The following is a 17,754-nucleotide window of genomic DNA, read 5'->3' on the forward strand; positions in this document are numbered from 1 at the left end:
TGTGTAATAGCTGAAAATGTATTACTAGAAAAGCGCAGCAGGTCAGGCAGCATCCAAGGAACAGGAAATTTGACGTTTCGGGTATAAGCCCTTCATCCCTTCGAAACGTCGAATTTTCTGTTCCTTGGATGCTGCCCGACCTGCTGCGCTTTTCCAGCAACACATTTTCAGCTCTGATCTCCAGCATCTGCAGACCACACTTTCTCCTCAGAGACTGTGTAATATCCTTGCCCGTTGCGCAAGGAAGAACATTCTACTAAATAGGATGTCAGAAAACCCACCAGGTCTTCTGGAGTAGTGTGAGCTGGTGATGGAGCATTTCCCCCAAGATTACCTCACAAATTACCTCTTAGGCGGCACGGTGGCACAGTGGTTAGCACTGTTGCCTCACAGCGCCAGGGACCTGGGTTCAATTCCCGCCTCAGGCGACTGACTGTGTGGAGTTTGCACATTCTCCCCGTGTCTGCGTGGGTTTCCTCCGGGTGCTCCGGTTTCCTCCCACAGTCCAAAGATGTGCGGGTCAGGTGAATTGGCCATGCTAAATTGCCCGTAGTGTTAGGTAAGGGGTATATGTAGGGGTATGGGTGGGTTGCGCTTCGGCGGGTCGGTGTGGACTTGTTGGGCCGAAGGGCCTGTTTCCACACTGTAAGTAATCTAATCTAAATATGGTGTACCACAAAACGGAACAGTTTTATAAGACGTGGTGGTCCTTTTTAAATTATATTGAAACTGATTTGTCAGCAATATTGGTCAGGGCTGTGGTATAGCCATGGGAATCTTTATGGGCGCTTGTGGGGCCCTGGGAAGAGGAGACTGGAAGGAAAAGAATACTGATACAGTAGGGGGTACTCCCAGGAATGGGAACCTCAGCGGATGTATGATGAGTAAGATAGGATAAAGCAGTAAGATATTATTTAATTTAAGTAACTTGAATGTAGTTTAAGCTAGTATTTATTCAGTATATTTGTAGTTTGGTTTTAGTTAAGCAGATCAATTTGTTTCGGTAGAATAGTGGGTTGTTTATTAACAATGGTACTGTGTTATGGCATTGTTCTTTATACTGTTTTTTTCTGTTTTGATGGGTTTTTTTCTTTATATATAAATGTTTTGTAAAATATTTTAACATGTTTTTCAATAAAAATATTGATTAAAAAAACTGAAACGCATATTGCCTGAGGCAGTATCTGTTAGGTATAATCAAATTGGCCCTCAAACCCATCCCAACTAGATACCCCAGAGCCTGTGTCTTTACGACCACTCTGAAAAAAACCCCAAGGACAACATAACCTTGTTAAAGGAGCAGCAGCATCTGAGACACAAATCCTTGTGGATATTCAACCGCTGCATAAGAATACTATGTAAACAAGTGAGGACACACTGCAGCAAACCCAGAACTCCAGAAGGAACAACAGGAAACCTATTCAATGGATTTAAATGAAATGGCTAGCCCAATCGCACTATTCCACGATACTTATGCAACAAACCTAAAGAAGAAAATGACCAGACATGATACTGACCATACATCCCTAGGAATCTTGGTGGCCTTCAAACCAGTGATCACCATCCACCAGCCCCTCATAAAGACTCAACACCCATATCCAACAGGGTGATCTTTATCTACAAAAGGTAGAAGACAGAGGGTTGTGGTGGAGGGTTGTTTTTCAGACTGGAGGCCTGTGACCAGTGGAGTGCCACAAGGATCGATGCTGGGTCCTCTATTATTTGTCACTTACATAAATAATTTGGATGTGAGTATAAGAGGTACAATTAGTAAGTTTGCAGATGACACCAAAAGTGGAGGTGTAGTGGACAGCGAAGAAGGTTACCTCAGATTACAACAGGATCTGGACCAGATGGGCCAATGGGCTGAGAAGTGGTAGATGGAGTTTAATTCAGATAAATGCGAGGTGCTGCATTTTGAGAAAGCAAATCTTAGCAGGACTTATACACTTCATGGTCAGGTCCTAGGGAGAGTTGTTGAACAAAGAGACCTTGGAGTGCAGGTTCATAGCTCCTTGAAAGTGGAGTCACAGGTAGATAGGATAGTGAAGAAGGCATTTGGTATGCTTTCCTTTATTGGTCAGAATATTGAGTGCAGGATTTGGGAGGTCATGTTGCAACTGTACAGGACATCAGTTAGGCCACTGTTGGAATATTGTATGCAATTCTGTTCTCCTTCCTATGGGAAAGATGTTGTGAAACTTGAAAGGGTTCAGAAAAGATTTGCAAGGATGTTGCCACGGTTGGAGAATTTGAGCTAAAGGGAGAGGCTGAACAGGCTAGGACTGTTTTCCCTGGAGTGTTGGAGGCTGAGGGGTGACCTTATAGAGGTTTACAAGGTTATGAGAGGCATGGATAGGATAAATAGACAAAGCCTTTTCCCTGGGATCGGGAGCCCAGAACTAGAGGGCATAGGTTTAGGGTGAGACGGGAAAGATATAAAAACGACCAAAGGGGCAACTTTTTCATGCAGAGGGTGGTACATGTACGGAATGAGCTGCCAGAGGATGTGGTGGAGGCTGGTACAATTGCAACATTTAAGAGGCATTTATGAATAATGTAGGGATACGGGTCGGGTGCTGGCTGGTGGGACTAGATTGGGTTTGGATATCTGGTTGGCGTGGACAGGTTGGACTGAAGGGTCTGTTTCCATGCTGTACATCTCTTTGACTCTCTGACTCTAAGATACCCTGCAAGGACTGTGAGAAACACGACATCGGACAAACAGGAAGCAAACTGTCCATATGAGTGCATGAACATCCGCTCACCATTGTCAGACATTACCTGCACTCTCTCATTTCCAACCATACAGACAACTACGGACACAATTTCAACTGGGACAATGTAACCATCCCAGTACAAGCTAAGCAGGAACACGTGAGAGAATTTTTGACACTCTGTCCTGAACTCAACCAATTAACATATTGAACTGGAACTCATATACAAACCACTCAGATACAGAATTGCAAGGACCAAAAACCAGGGACATAAAAATGCAGGATGTGACAGGCCAGCAACACCGTGTCGAAGGTGCACGGATATTGTCACCGAGCAAGGCAACAAAATCTCTGCAGAAAACCACATCAGCTTGGCGAACGAGTCGCCGACTTCATCCACAACCTGAGCTACAAATCTATACAAAAACTTTTTAAAGATCTCTCAATGTCCTTCTTCAAAGGAAACAGCCAGCGTCATTGTTTTCCCCACCAACCACAACATCCAACTAATTCATTTATGAGCACCAACACTACTGCAGCTCCCCACTGCCACCAGTCTGCAGCATCAAGAATGACAGCACATGTGGAAAACAGAGCGCCTCAAATCCATCTCAAATTAGTGACTGCATTTAGAGAATTGTATTTGCATGATTCATGATATCCAAATGCACCAAAATGATTGGAGAAACATTGTTTTCTTTTGAGAGTTGTCACTGTTGGAATATGGAACACAAACCAGGCTATTCACATCAAGCAATGTCCCACCAATAACAATGTCTAAAAAATTAGTCCAATAATTTTTATTAAAATTGGTTGAAGGATAAATTCTCAGCAGCACATTGAAAGAGCTCCCACAATCCTCTTTGAAACAGCAAAAATAGAAAGCTGAGAGGCTAGATGTAGCGGGCCATGTTTGAATTTGTAAGCGAAAGACAATATCATTGCCTGTGCAGTACTCCTCCAGTATGGCACAGAACTATCAACTGTCACTTAAAAGCAAAATACTGCGGAAGGTGAAGTTCCGACACAAAGAAAATGCTGGAGAACCTCAGTTGGTCTGGTGGCATTTGTGGAGAGAGAAGCAATCTATGTTTCATGTCCATTGTGACTCTTCTTCAGAACTACTGTCAACCGATGATGTTGTGATCAAGCCTCTGAACCATGACGCAACCCCACAAATGACGACTAATAGAGAGGTGTACTCTTATTTTACGTTGTATTTATTCAGGATTAAACACACTTACAATGTTGTAATCGTTTCTTTGTTCTATTGACTCATTCCATCGCTGGTTATTAGATATAAATGTTAACGCTCTAGAAGTTTACATATATCGGATATTAGGAAGTGTTCATTGATGTTGGAAGGTACACAGCATTTGTTCACAAGAATGTTACCTGGACGTCAGGGGTGTTATTCTGAGTAGGATGATGTAAATTAGGACTGTAATCTCTGGAATTTTGGAAGTTACGGTGTGTACTCATCAAAGTCTTTACTGATATTATCAGGAAAAGACAGGGTGGATAAATATAAACTATTTCAATTTTGTTGGGGATATGAGAAATAACAGGCATTGTCTGAAAATTAGGGCCAGAATGTTTCAGAAAAGGTTTAGAAAGCTCTTCTGTGTGCAAAATGTGGAGATGCTTCTAGTTCTCTTGATAAACGACAACTGAAGATCAATTGTTAATTTCAAATTTGAGATAGCTAAATTTTTATTATGCAAAAAGGTACGTTGGAATCTGGGCCAGAGGTAGTAGATGGAGTTAGGCCACAGATTTACCATGATCTCATTGTAAGGTAGAACAAGCTGGAGGGGATGAATGGCCTACTCCTGTTCCTACATTCCTGTGTTAACAAGTTTGTTAAATTCTTCAGGTTTTCCTCCAATATTGAATTCAAAAATTCAATTTCACACTGTCCATATATAGCCTTAGGTTATAGTCCAACAGGTTTATTTGGAAACACTAGCTTTTGGAGCGCTGCTGAGCAGTGCTCCGAAAGCTAGGTGCTTCCAATTAAACCTGGTGTTTTGTGATTTTTAACTTTGTACACCCCAGTCCATAAATTTTAAATTTCAAACAATAAATGTACACCTGATAACTCTTTTTGTATCTACTTTGGAATTCTCATTCATGACTAAATCTTTGCTCTTATAAAATAAGACACTGCATTGGTGAGCAATCACAAATCAGATCACGCATTATGCTAATGGTTGTTCCATTGGACTGCATTACAGTCTCCATCTCAGAGTAGGAATCAATCACTGATACAATATAGATAGACTGCAGATAAATGCACAAACGCATGTACACAGGATCAGAATATAAACACATATGATAAATACATACACAATGTATCAGCACAGACATGATTGAAGCGTAGAAGGTTGAGAAAGGACCTTATAGCAGTTTATAAAATCATGAGGGGTATGGATATCATTAATGGTACCTGCCTTTCCCGAGGATGGGGGATTTAAAGACTCGTGACACGATATAGCACACCAGTGATAATTGCATACATATCTGTACACAGACCAAACAAATAAGCATGAAATTTAAGTATCAAAGTTTTAAAAAATATTCTCTATTAAAAATTATAAACTAGATCGAAGTAATTTACTTATTGTCCTTGTTGAGAATGCTCCTTACAAGCAGGTTAGACATGTTCTAACAGCGTGGGAACAAAGAGGAAGGTCAAGGACAGAGGGCTCTGTGATCCAATGACAACAGGAAATACTCACACCTTCCATTCTGAAACAATGGAGTCAGAGAGATCAAAAGGCCCTTCAGTCCTTCGAGTCTGCACCAATTAAAAACAACCACCTGACTACTCTAATCCCATTTTCCAGCACTTGGCCCATAGCCTTGTATGTCTTGGCATTGCAGGTGCACATATAAATGCTTCTTAAATGCACTGAGGATTTTTTTTGCCTCTACCAGCCTTACAGGCAGTTCCAGATCCTCACCTTCCTCTACATGAAAACATTTTTCCTCACATCTCCTTTAAACCTCCAGCCCCTTGCTTATAATCTATGCACCCTGGGTATTGGCCCTTCCATCAAGGAGAAACATTTCTTCCTGTCTATGACTCTCATAATTTTAAACATCTCTATCATGTCCCCTCTCAGTGTCCTCTGCTCTCAGGAAAACAACACCATTGTGTTCTGAGGAAGATCACTCAACCCAAAGCATTAACTTTAATTTGTCTCTACAGATGTTGCCAGACCTGCTGAGATTTTCCAGCAATCTCTGTTTTTGTTTCAGATTTACAGCATCTGTGGCCCTTTTGGTTCCAATTCTGTCTAATCTCTCTTTCCATCCTGGGAAATTTCCTTTGCACCCTGTTCAGTCCCATTACATACCTTTGACAATGTGGTTTCCAGAACCATATACAATACTCTAGCTGCAGCATAACCAATCGTTTAGACAGTTCTAACAGAACTTTCAGCCCTTAAACTCAGCAAATACAACAAAGAATGCAATGAGATTTCTTCATAAGTTTATCTATCTGTCCTCATAACTTAAGGATCTGTTTTACAGGCACACCTAAGTTCTGTCCCATCCTTGGAGCTTTGGAGGGTCCAGCAGTCATCTGGTATTCCCCTAAGGTGCTTGTCCTCACCTTTTCATCACCATCACGCAGAACAATCTGCAAACAATCCATTCTGAGAGTGTCAATGATTGTGAAGGATATCTCAGTAAATCCGCCCCAAACCTGTTGCCATTATAACTTTAATTTGCAAAATTATTTTCCGTCTTTTCATTATGGTGATTTTTTAATGATTATTTTATTGATTTTTTTAGTCACAATTGGTCATATCCCAAACAATTCCAACAGGGGGAGCATGGAGACAATGTTCCCCTGTGATTCCACAGTTGCTTTATATTATTGTTTCCAGGAGATGCACAGGAGACATGGTGTCTTCATTTGAGTTGATCATTGGGCATTAAAATTCTGTTGTAAATTCTCAAAGTGGATGTTAAAACGGATCAATTCTATTCAACTCAGCTGCAGAGAGAATCTGGCTGACATCCCTCTCAGTTACAAATCCATACTGCCAGCTTTTTAACTTTACACATGGCAGTAGTGTTAAATCACCGCGTTATGATCCCAGCTGATGTTATTACTGGAGAATTCAGTTCCCTGCCTGGAATCGTATTTATTTTAACAAGGTTGAAACATAAGTACGGAATCAGGCAGATTTCTGGTTAACCAGGAAACAAGTTAATGAACAAAAGAAATGAAGATGGAACAGAATGAACCAATCAACACACAGCAATCAATGATATTGAAACAGATATAAATCACAAATCCTACATCACACCCATCCATCCCTCGAGGTATAAAACGGTCACTGCAGGATGTGACCCAACCAGCCAAGAGCAGAGATCAGGAATTCAGACCAACATCCACCATAATTACCATTCAATGCAATATGACACAGCCACCTTGAAAGTTAGCACTTGGAAAGTAACATTATACGGAGATTGGAACAATAGATGTACACAAGTCACAATATAAATGAATCCACCGACATGAAAGTAGCATCAAAGATATAACCCGAAAAAAACTAACATGAAAGATTGCAAAGTTCGATTAATTTTGTTTTATAGGAGTGAAGATCTCATTGAGCACAGGTACATCTGTGTCTCATCATTCATTCTGCGATCACAAATCAGGGCTAGAGTTCAGGATCTGTAATCCAACAGCTTCTGTATTTCTTGTTGCCTTCTCCAGAATCCTGCTGCTTGATTTCTAACAAGAGGCAAAGAATTACTTCAAATTTAATCCTTCAAGGGTAAACATTCAGAAGGAAGTGATGGACAAAGGAAATTTTACGAATGGACAAGGAAACAGAGTTTGACTCATGTACCGCTGACTCATGGTGGATAAGATCATTTCAACAGTTGAAACTGATTTTTTTTCCTATTTCTGGGGAGTTAGCTTTGTAAGGATTAGAGAGAAAACTTTGAACCTTCTCACTGGGTTTGCTCACAAATAGCAATGTTAAGTTACAAGACGTGCCTTTTCTAAAATCGAAAGCAAGGACATAGAGCCAACAAAATGACTGCAAATGTAAACTCCGTGACTGTTGTTCCGGATCAAATCAGACCCCACCCCCTCAAAATATTTGGAAGGTAACCTAGACCCTGATTTTGTCTAATTTTAACATCTAATGTAACTTACTGTGTGCCAGATGCTGTTCCAGATGCAATTTGATTGGTCAAACTACTCGATGTTACGCAAAACAGAATTTATCGAAACACTATTGTTAAAATACACAGATGAAAGAAGAACTTGGAATAACTTAACTATACTGGAAAACTTAACAGAATAATAGATGCTGTAAACATTAGTAATTAATGCTTCCAGTATAGTAATGTCCAACAAATCCACCCCTTGGCAAAACGTCTAATTCAGAAAATCTGATTTGTCTCACAGCAGAGAGAAACCCCAGCTCCTAGCTGTAACCGAAAGAGAGTAAAGACAGCTTCTAATTCTCCAAAACCCCAGCAACTTTGGTTTCTGAGAAAAGATTTACAAACCAAACCATAATTCCCTGAGATTGTCTCAGTCTGAAGGCGAGATGCTAAAACAAAATGACAGCGGTTTAGGAGAAACCTATTTTCCCCATTTCACTAATACACAGGAACAGGGTTTAGAAGTGAGATTCAACTCTACTCTGTTTGTGTTAGTGACCTGACATCCTCACCTGTACACCAATGTGCTTTGAAGGTGACAATTCTGAGGCAGGCGATTAAGCCCGACCCCCTACACTGTACTGGAGAAAGAGAGAGTAAAGAATCTCTCTCTGAGGTCTGACAGGTAGCCACTGACAAAAAGAACCAGGACAAAGGACTTTCAATCAACCTTCAAAGCCAAGAATCTCAAAATCAACTGTTCATTGTTAAAATATAAATTCATCCAATTAAGGAGAGAAGTTTCCACATGGGAGGGAATTCTTTGTAAGATGAGATTGTGGTGATTAATTGAGGGAGTGGGTGAATAACGAAGTGGAGCCAGTTCTTCCTGTTCACCCAGGAGCTCATCAATTTGGGCTAGCCCATCTCGCAAGGTACTAACTTGGTGAACCTTGGTTGGGTCTTGTCAGAATCGGATCGGCCAGCGAGCAGTGAAACCCAGCTGATAGGCTTCAGCAAATAGAAGGAACTAACCTGGCAGAAATTATAAACTGCAGTTCTTGGCATCATTGGAAGATACTTGCACAATTTTAATTTCACCCAAGTGTTCATGGCCTTGAAAAACCCCTTCCTCAAATACAAGTCAAATAGGTTTCTCTCAAACAGTCTTTTTCTTGGAGCTGACTGAGATTTGAACATCAGTGAAGCAGCGAAACCAAACCTGCCCCAGAGGTTGTGGTTTACTTTGTGACAAGTGGATTTCCGAATCCCAACTCAACTGAAGCCTTCTCGAGACATCAGATCGCTAACATCAAGAATTACAGCAACAAGAATCAGAGCAAACAGTAAATATTCAGGAGGTATCTTCAGTTCATTATAATTTTACAGCTCTTGGTTTAATTATTCAAATATTGTTTTTTGACATTTTTCAATAACATAATTTACAAGAGGAGTATTTGTAAGAATCAATGAAAACTGTTCAAAGAACAGCATCCTTGTTTGTGCATGTCCACTCATTGATAAACAGGGAAGGAACTATTTGCTTTTCCTGATTTCTTCCTTGGGGATAATGGGAATAAAAAGGGTTTCTGACAGGAAAGTCCGGAAAAAAAATCAAGGCTTATAATTTCATCCAATTTTGATAAATTGATCTGTTGCACTCTACTCATTATGATTCTTTTAAATGGGTTTAATGAACAATTTATTAATCACAAACAACAATTCAGTTTGGACCACTAATATCTGTCCAAAGGCACCAGTTTCCTCAGCGACAATTGACAGTTAAATCAGGATTTTTAAAAAAATTCTTACTCTGTTTATCTTCTTCATGTGGAAGATAAGGCCAACCACAAAGACCAGTTTAGTAATCAAGTGAACAGAAACTGCGATGGTCCAAATGACTGGAACTGGCCTCATGCTCACTGTGAACAAGAAAGTGGTTGATAACAGTTAAAGTCTCCATCTCATTCAAAGTTGAAAATTAAATTAAATTAATTCAATGAAATTAATCAGCTTTGTGTGAATGAAAAAAGGAGTGTGGAAAGTAATTGAATCATTTGTTTACTTTTACTGACTCGATGTAAAAGTGTTATGTTTGCCACAGTGGATGAAACCAAACTCACCACTGAGATTGCCCAGGTGGTGAGCTCTCGATCTCAGCTGTATTGTGCCATCAAGGCGTGAAACAGCCACAGCTCTGAAATTGGAAACTATTTTCAAACCAGAAGTATACTCAGAAATGCAATGTTGGTGATATTATTCATATCCAGCCTTGCAACTATGGATGGTTCAGAATGTTTCATGACAAGAATAACATTTTTCTCAGGCACGTTACATTTAAAATTGTAGTGCAATATCTCAATCCACTCCTGTAACACGCGATCAGGTAATGAATAAAGTAATTGCACAATTTACTCAGACAGACAGAGTCCTGATACACTTCTGCTGAATTGAGTCAGGTCCCATCGCCTGGACATGGTCAAGATTTTAATCGATGAAATGAAACATTCGATATGATCTGTCATGAAATCTGGAGATCAATCACCATCATATTACTGTCCACGTCAAAGTAGATTTCTTCTCTGATGCCTAGTTTACAATTTCTTTTTGGTCATTGTTTATAATAATCTGTAATCCTGCTGATCGGGAAGTGAGTGGTTGACTCTGAACCATCCCCAACATCATCAGTCAAATTTACATCACTGATCAATTCAAACGTTAATGTGAATTTTTTTTCCCTTCCAAAGATGAGAAGCTGTTCAAAACAAACTGCTCTGTGACCTCTTCTGCTCCCGAGATAAAAAGTGGCTGATTACCACTCACAGAAGAATGTTATCCCTTGTGGATGGCATACCACACTGTAGACAGGTCTATGTTTCACCCTTCCAGGAATGTACAGAAAGCCACATCGAGAAACCAAATGCAACCCCTGGTCTGTGTGTATTAGTGGGCTGGTGTGCTCGTGTGGAATTATGTGCTGTTAATCTCACAGTTTGAGAACAACCATTATATACCACTCTGCTGCAGGTAAACAATGTCAGAAGTGTTGGAGAGTTATGGAATTGATATGATTGAGGGGTGGAGACAGAATAACATCATATTTTTCAATCATTATACATAGAATCTAATGGAATGCAATGAAGTCTGCATAATTCCAGTCCACTACAAGCAAGGTGTATTAAAGTTGATAGTGGGGATTCAACCTTATATAAACGTAATTGGCACAAATACACATTTTCAGTTGCTTGCAGAGCTAAATTGTGAACCCTCAGTAATGTGAAACATAAAAGAGGATGAAAAGGAAGTCATTTTCATTTTAAAAGAAATAACTAAAAATGCATTTCAAATAAAATCTGAGACACTTACTGTAAAGCTTCAGATCATAAGGAATTAAAACCTTGGGTACGTTTTCATGAAACAAAATACATGCCCAGTAGCTGCTGTCTCTATCAAATTCCTGAGTAATCAGCTGTAAATTATCCCCTTCCTGCTTCTGTTCCTTGAATGTTTTTGCTGCAACAATTTTACCACCGCTATCAATCCAAGCAAGTCTCATGGATTCAGTGACATCAGAGACAGAACAGGTCAGGGTAACAGAGCCTCCCTCAGTCTCTGCATCAGAGAGTTCCGCTGTGACTGTGTAAACAAGAAAATCATTTAGATTTTAAACAATGACTCGATCAATGAAAGCATCATCAACATTTTATCCCCTACCTTTAACTGTGATCAGGTTAATGGTCAAATGATTATTTGATCCCTGAAAACATCTGTAAACTCCTGCATCTTCAAACAGGACAGGCACAATCCGCACACTGAAAAACCTGTCAGTGAAACTGCTCACTGGAGGGACCAATCGACTCCCAAAGTAGGTCCTGTTTATGTTGACAGGCTTTGATTTGTAAGTGAAAGCAATTTCTTGATCTTCATCCTTTAAAGGTGAAGACCAGGTCCATTTAGTTTTTATTATCGTAGAATCGACTTCACAAATCAGCTCGACTTCACTGCGATCTGTGACTGACCGATAAAGTGTGTATTTTTTATCACGTAAATCTGCAACAAAGAGAAACCGAAGATTGTTACAGTCACTGATAAACACAGGGGTGGAAATTCAATGAGGCCAAGTATCATCTTCTTCCCTTTTGTCATCTGGGAGAACATTACTGGGCTAGTGAGATTGATTAGGATCTGAGTACACTGGCTATTCACCCAGGCTATTTTTGAATTAAGTAAGGGGTTGTGGTACAAAGTCAATCTTCCCTCAAGATAATCTCCTTGTCCAAGTGATATCATTTCCACAAGGCCTGGAGGCAATATTTAATTGGTTAAATAAAATCAAAATGTTGCAGATGCTGGAGATTTGAAATAAAAATAGAAAGGGCTGGAGTAACTCTGGCAACATCTTTGAAGAAAAAAATGGCATTTACAAACCCAAGTCCAATATGTCTTTTCTTTGGATCTGAATTAGTTGAACTACTTCAGCAATGAAACATCAAGAAATGTCTCATAATCATTCTCTTGGATGCTTATTATCTCAATGGGATGTTATTTCATGGTCCAATGGAAATAGAAACACAGACAGGTCCATCAAAGTTTGCTACATCAAAGAGTGAGGGCAAACTTGGATGAGCCTCAGACCTTTAGACAGTAGAAGAGCAAAGAGAAGTTAATTTGTTTAAGGCAAGCAGTTGATCAGCTGGTCCTAATCACACATAGATACCAAATGATAGGCATTGACACTGATGCAGGAAATATTAGACAGTTTAACATTTGGTTTGAGGCTGGGAAACTCAAATCACCCCCTGCAACCAAAGACCTTAAAGAGCACCTTCCAAATCTTTTAAGACTTCCTTCAAGAAGGGCAAGGATAGCAGATATGTGGGAACACCACCAGCTGCAATGTCACATGAAGAAATGAACCATTAAACACTGTCCAATGTGACAAGTTGCTTGGTATTCCACACGCCACACGAAGAATACCATTTCATAATGCAGCTGAATTCATTCTCAGGAAAGGTTTACACTTGGTCAGGGTCCAATTCATCTGGGATCGTTGTTACGACTACTAATAAAGCTGCAGAGGCGTCCTGAAAATCTATATCCATTCTGTTTACAGTCTTCATAGCTCTCACATTCCTGCCTCACTGTCAGGGATAAATGCTTTTCAAGGATGGTTGCTCGGAGATAATGATGATATATTCCTGGGGCCAAATGTACATATAAGGTAACATGCCCTTCCACCAGAGACATTGCACCGCAGACAATAGGCGTTCCCAGTTTTGAATGCTTTGTTAAATCTGGAGGGGTCTGTCAGAACAGGTGGAGTCCTTCAATATAACTAGTACTACACTGGCTCCAACATAAATGCATTTGGCTGTCTCCATGTACAGTTGTGGGTGCTATGGATAAGCAGGATAAATCAGAAAGGTGTTCATGTCGATCAGAGTGATGCCTGTCGGATTGAGTTGGGAGTGTGGGCCAACTGATAGTCAGGTCTTCTCATGGGGCATCATTGGATCTTCAGGAGAGTCAAGTGCAGCAGGATGCTCAGTGACTGCCTGAAATACACTCCCTCACTTTTACCATTAATGACCAGCATTAGCAGCAAGGTGACAGAGGAATAAGAGACAAGGTTCACAAATAACCAATTTAAATCACAAGGGATCTTCTTCTTACATCCCTTGGCTATGCCTTCCTTCACTCAGGTACAGTAAATGATCGTCTCTGAGTGTAAGAACACTGAGAACTTTTCGAAGTCACTGGTTCCATTGAAAGAATGTCCCAGAAAAGACCCAAATCTTGTTCAGTGTCAGCACCTTCAATCAGTTTGTACTTTCAATTGCATTGGCCTTAATTTCATTTGATTTTTGGTTTTTGCTTTTGTTTTATGAACTGATATAAATTGAAATGATTCTAGCAAATTCTCCTGATAGGTGGCATGAATTCATAAATTCACCATTTTATGATATCAATAACCAGAACAGAGACAAAGATCATGTTCTGCATTAGAATCTGACAGTGTTAAAGTGCTCACTCTATTTTGTGGGGAATGGTTTTATATCAGTGACTATTGATCATCTACTTATGGTAGTTCTGGACTTACTGTGATTCACATCAATGTTTGTGCTTCCAGTGAGAATAATGGAGTTATTTTCCTGTACTTCCCATGTATATAAATTCTGATTTTCGGTTCCAGCATGTCTAATGATGAGATAGACTGTGTTATTCAGTTGGATCTCTTCAGTGTTGATCCTCCTGTTTTCCTGAGAAGAGTTTCTCTGTTTCCACTGAAGATTGACAGTGTCTGAGAGTCTGGAGATGGTGCAGCTGAGGGTGATGTCACTGCCCATTACAGGCCACTGTGAATCAATCTCAACTGTAAAACAGAGACATGAAGCTTATACATCTCAGAAAGCTCTTTCATGCTTATCATTCACATTTCCCAGTTTTGTTCACAGATGATTTCCCTTCGCATCTCCCTTTTCCTTTTCTACCTGCAGTTTCTTGGCAATATTACCCAAAAACATGGCTTGAAATTAGTTGAGATTCTGAAAGATTTGCATGTTCTCTATAGTGCTTGTTGGAAACTCAAGATGACTTTCTGGGGAAGGTTATTGAACCATTTGCCAAACAGGCATTAATGAGGCCATTGTCCCAACTTCACCTGAAATCAAGACATTGGAGATGGAAGTCCTGCTCAGCAAGAGTGTGTGCTTTTCTCGGATTAGGGTAGCAGTGCTAATGGTTCAGAGTGGTCAGAGGCAAGGGTGTAAGGGGTTTCTTCCAGCAAACACCCTCTTGTCTGATGTCTATTCCCTTGATCATTGGTACTGGCTGCCATTGATCAATGTAGTGAAACTCCAGCCCCAAGGTGACTTCCTGCCCAATGATTGACAACCTCCATGAACACTGCTTGGTGACAGGCCCTTCTGTTTCTGAGTTAAGCCCAGCAGTGTGGAATGAGACCCTTGAATTATCTTGAAGTATTCACTTAAAGGCTGTATCGATTGTAATGAGATCAGCCTGGTGTATGACACGAATATGAGACAGCTAATTGTCACCATTAATCTGGTCCAATCAGGGAGCCCTCACTGATAGATGACAAAGGAGTATCAGACATCATAGAATCATAGAATCCCGACAATGTGGAAACAGGCCATTCAGCCCAACAAGTCCACATTGACCGTCCGAAGAGTAACTCACCCAGGCCCCTTCCCCTAACCTATTACTCTACATTTCCCCTTACTAATGCACCTAACCTATACATCCCTGAACACTACAGACAATTTCTTCACTTTGACACCTGGCTCTAGGGGAGATGGATCAGAGTCAAGGACTCTTCACATGGAAATAAAAGGTGACATTCTGATAGAAGACCAGCCTCTGTGGAGTATTTTGAGGCAGCTTGACAAAAGGATCAACCATGGGTCCAACTGGCCAGAATGTGATTATGGTGAACGTGAGAATGCAGCAATGTTTGAGTGAGTCACATTGCACCCTATTCAGTGCCTTTCTGTCCCAACGCTCAGTCCTTCCAAGTGTGGAACATTCTATCCATTGGGTCAGCTTCTACATGTCTATTCATGACACTCTGATCAGTATGTCTACCTTCGCTCACATTTGCTTCTGTGTTGTCACAATGTTGATATTACCTCTACTCTTCGATCAGATGCAATTTGTTCCAGTTACATAATCAAAAGGCCAAAGTCATCATCATCATCGGCGTTCACATTGAACACCGTACTGATACCTGCAGCTCTGTCTCTCTCCGTGGCAACTTTCTCTTCAATTATATGAAAATGGAGAAAAGATTGAGAACAAAAGCTAATGATAAGAATCAGAATTAATTATCCTCAATCCATCCACTTAATTTAATGACCAGACTGTTTTTACTATCTTCTTTTTTTTAATTGAGTTAGTTATTCTAGTTTAGGTGGTTAAATATTGAGAAGTATAGATTAGATTCCCTAATGTATGGAAACAGACCATTTTTCCCAACAGGTCCACACCAACTCTCTGAACAGTTACCCACCCAGACCCATTCCTCTACCCTATAGTGACCCCTGACTAAGGCACCTAACATTATGGCCAATTTAGCATGATCACCACGTCTTTGGATTGTGGAAGGAAATCCAGGCAGACATGGGAAAAATGTACAAACTCCATCGAGACAGTGACCTCAGGCGGGAATCAAACTCAGGTCCCTGGCACTGTGAGGCTGTAGTGCTAAACACCGAGCCACTGTGCCACCCGGTATGAAACAGTTTCATTTTTGATCGCTGTACCAAACTCCATTCCCTAACTGCTGACACCATCTCACTCTCCTTGGAATCTTTGAGATTAACTTGGACAGCTTGTAAATTTAGAGTGTGCTTGCCCTGTGATTATAGAGGAAAAGGCTAAGATTGAATATGGGAACAATAAACTATATCATGAGTGATTTAAAAAATCACATGTTGATGAGCTGACTCTGGAGAGCAATGCAACAATTGAGATCTTGCCCTAACTCTATGCAGCGAAGAGAATGTAAATAACCTGTTATCTTAAATGGGTTGGATTCCAACAAACACTTTTTTGAAAACAGTGGATGCAAAGTCTATGCAGTTGAGCAATATTAGTTTAAGAGATCATTTTATGACTGTGGAGTAAAGAGCACAAAAAGAGATGGAAGAGTGCTAAGTCTAAGTCTATAAGCTATATAGCACATGAATACATTCTTCCCGTTCAAAGACCTTAAACTCCAGCAACTTCACTTTAATAAGATAATTGACCCAGTCTCATCTAAGGTTCCCACCACTACAATCGTGAGATTGAGTTTCCAATTCCTATTTGTACTATGACTCAATAGGAATGGATTCCAACAATCTATGAATTTCCATGGATTGACAGAAAATCATTTTATTCAACCCTTTCCACTCCTTCTTACTTACCTTTGATCACAAATAGCTCAATCTGTTTCAGGATCTTCTTAATGGGCTCTGTTTGAGTCCAGCTAAACAATCCACCAAGTTCAAAGCTAGGATTTCTGATTAACAGATTGAGGGTACCATAGTGCTCATACATTCTTCGAGAAATGTCTGGTGTATCATTGTAATCATCACTCCATTTTACAGCCCAATGCTGACCTTCTCTGTGAAAAGTTCCCAATTGTTTTATAGTTTGTTGTCCTGAATGTGGTCTCCATTCCCAGATAATGGAGCTATTTCCAGGATGGTCTGGTCCTTTCAATAAAAAGTACCCTTCCTGATGGAGAAAAAATGCTTCATTGAGGTTTCCTGTAAGGAAAGATGAAAATTGATAAAATGAGCTAATACATTTCAATGTCTATTTGTGTAATTATGAAGCCTACAGAAATTTTTTTTTCAGTAAGTTCTTAATTATGATTCAGATATGACACAGCACGAACACACCAGAGTAAGAGACTTTGTAGTTCACAGAACAAAGGTCTTTGTGTTCAAGCTGTATTTAATTTTGTTTTGTGTGATATGGATGTCACAGGAAAGAACAGCACTTGTTGTTTATCTCTAATTGCCCTTGAGCCAAACAGGTTTTTTTCTGTCATCTCATAGATATCCCATGAGAGATGGAATGGTTGGAGATCTAATCTTGGGGAATAAAGACGGTCAAGTGATTGAAGCATCAGTGAGCAAGCATTTTGTGGATGGTGACCGTAACTCTGTAAGTTTTAAGGTCATGTTGTGTAGCAAGTGGAACCAAGTGGACTTATTTGACTACGAGGTACTTGAATGGTGTAGTTAAACTGGGCCAATCATCATTTCCTGATGAAGGTTTCTGGCCCGAAACGTCGAATTTCCTGTTCCTTGGATGCTGCCTAACCTGCTGTGCTTTAACCAGCAACACATTTTCAGCTCTGATCTCCAGCATCTGCAGACCTCAC

At 40.2% G+C, this 17,754-nt stretch overlaps 1 protein-coding gene across 1 annotated transcript; it reads right to left on the reverse strand.

The window, feature by feature from the left end:
* Positions 1–3,867: 3,867 nt before the first annotated feature.
* LOC132823262 (uncharacterized) lies at positions 3,868–17,126 on the reverse strand. Its single transcript, XM_060836914.1, has 6 exons — positions 16,787–17,126; positions 13,960–14,232; positions 11,574–11,909; positions 11,226–11,495; positions 9,672–9,781; positions 3,868–7,473 (listed from the first exon to the last, which is right to left on the reverse strand). The coding sequence occupies exons 1-6, from the start codon at positions 16,917–16,919 to the stop codon at positions 7,387–7,389; spliced, it is 1,209 nt and encodes a 402-aa protein (XP_060692897.1). The 5' UTR covers positions 16,920–17,126; the 3' UTR covers positions 3,868–7,386.
* Between the last annotated feature and the right edge of the window lie 628 nt (positions 17,127–17,754).

Source organism: Hemiscyllium ocellatum, chromosome 16 (genome assembly GCF_020745735.1).
Source record: "Hemiscyllium ocellatum isolate sHemOce1 chromosome 16, sHemOce1.pat.X.cur, whole genome shotgun sequence".
In the NCBI taxonomy this organism is placed as follows: domain Eukaryota; kingdom Metazoa; phylum Chordata; class Chondrichthyes; order Orectolobiformes; family Hemiscylliidae; genus Hemiscyllium; species Hemiscyllium ocellatum.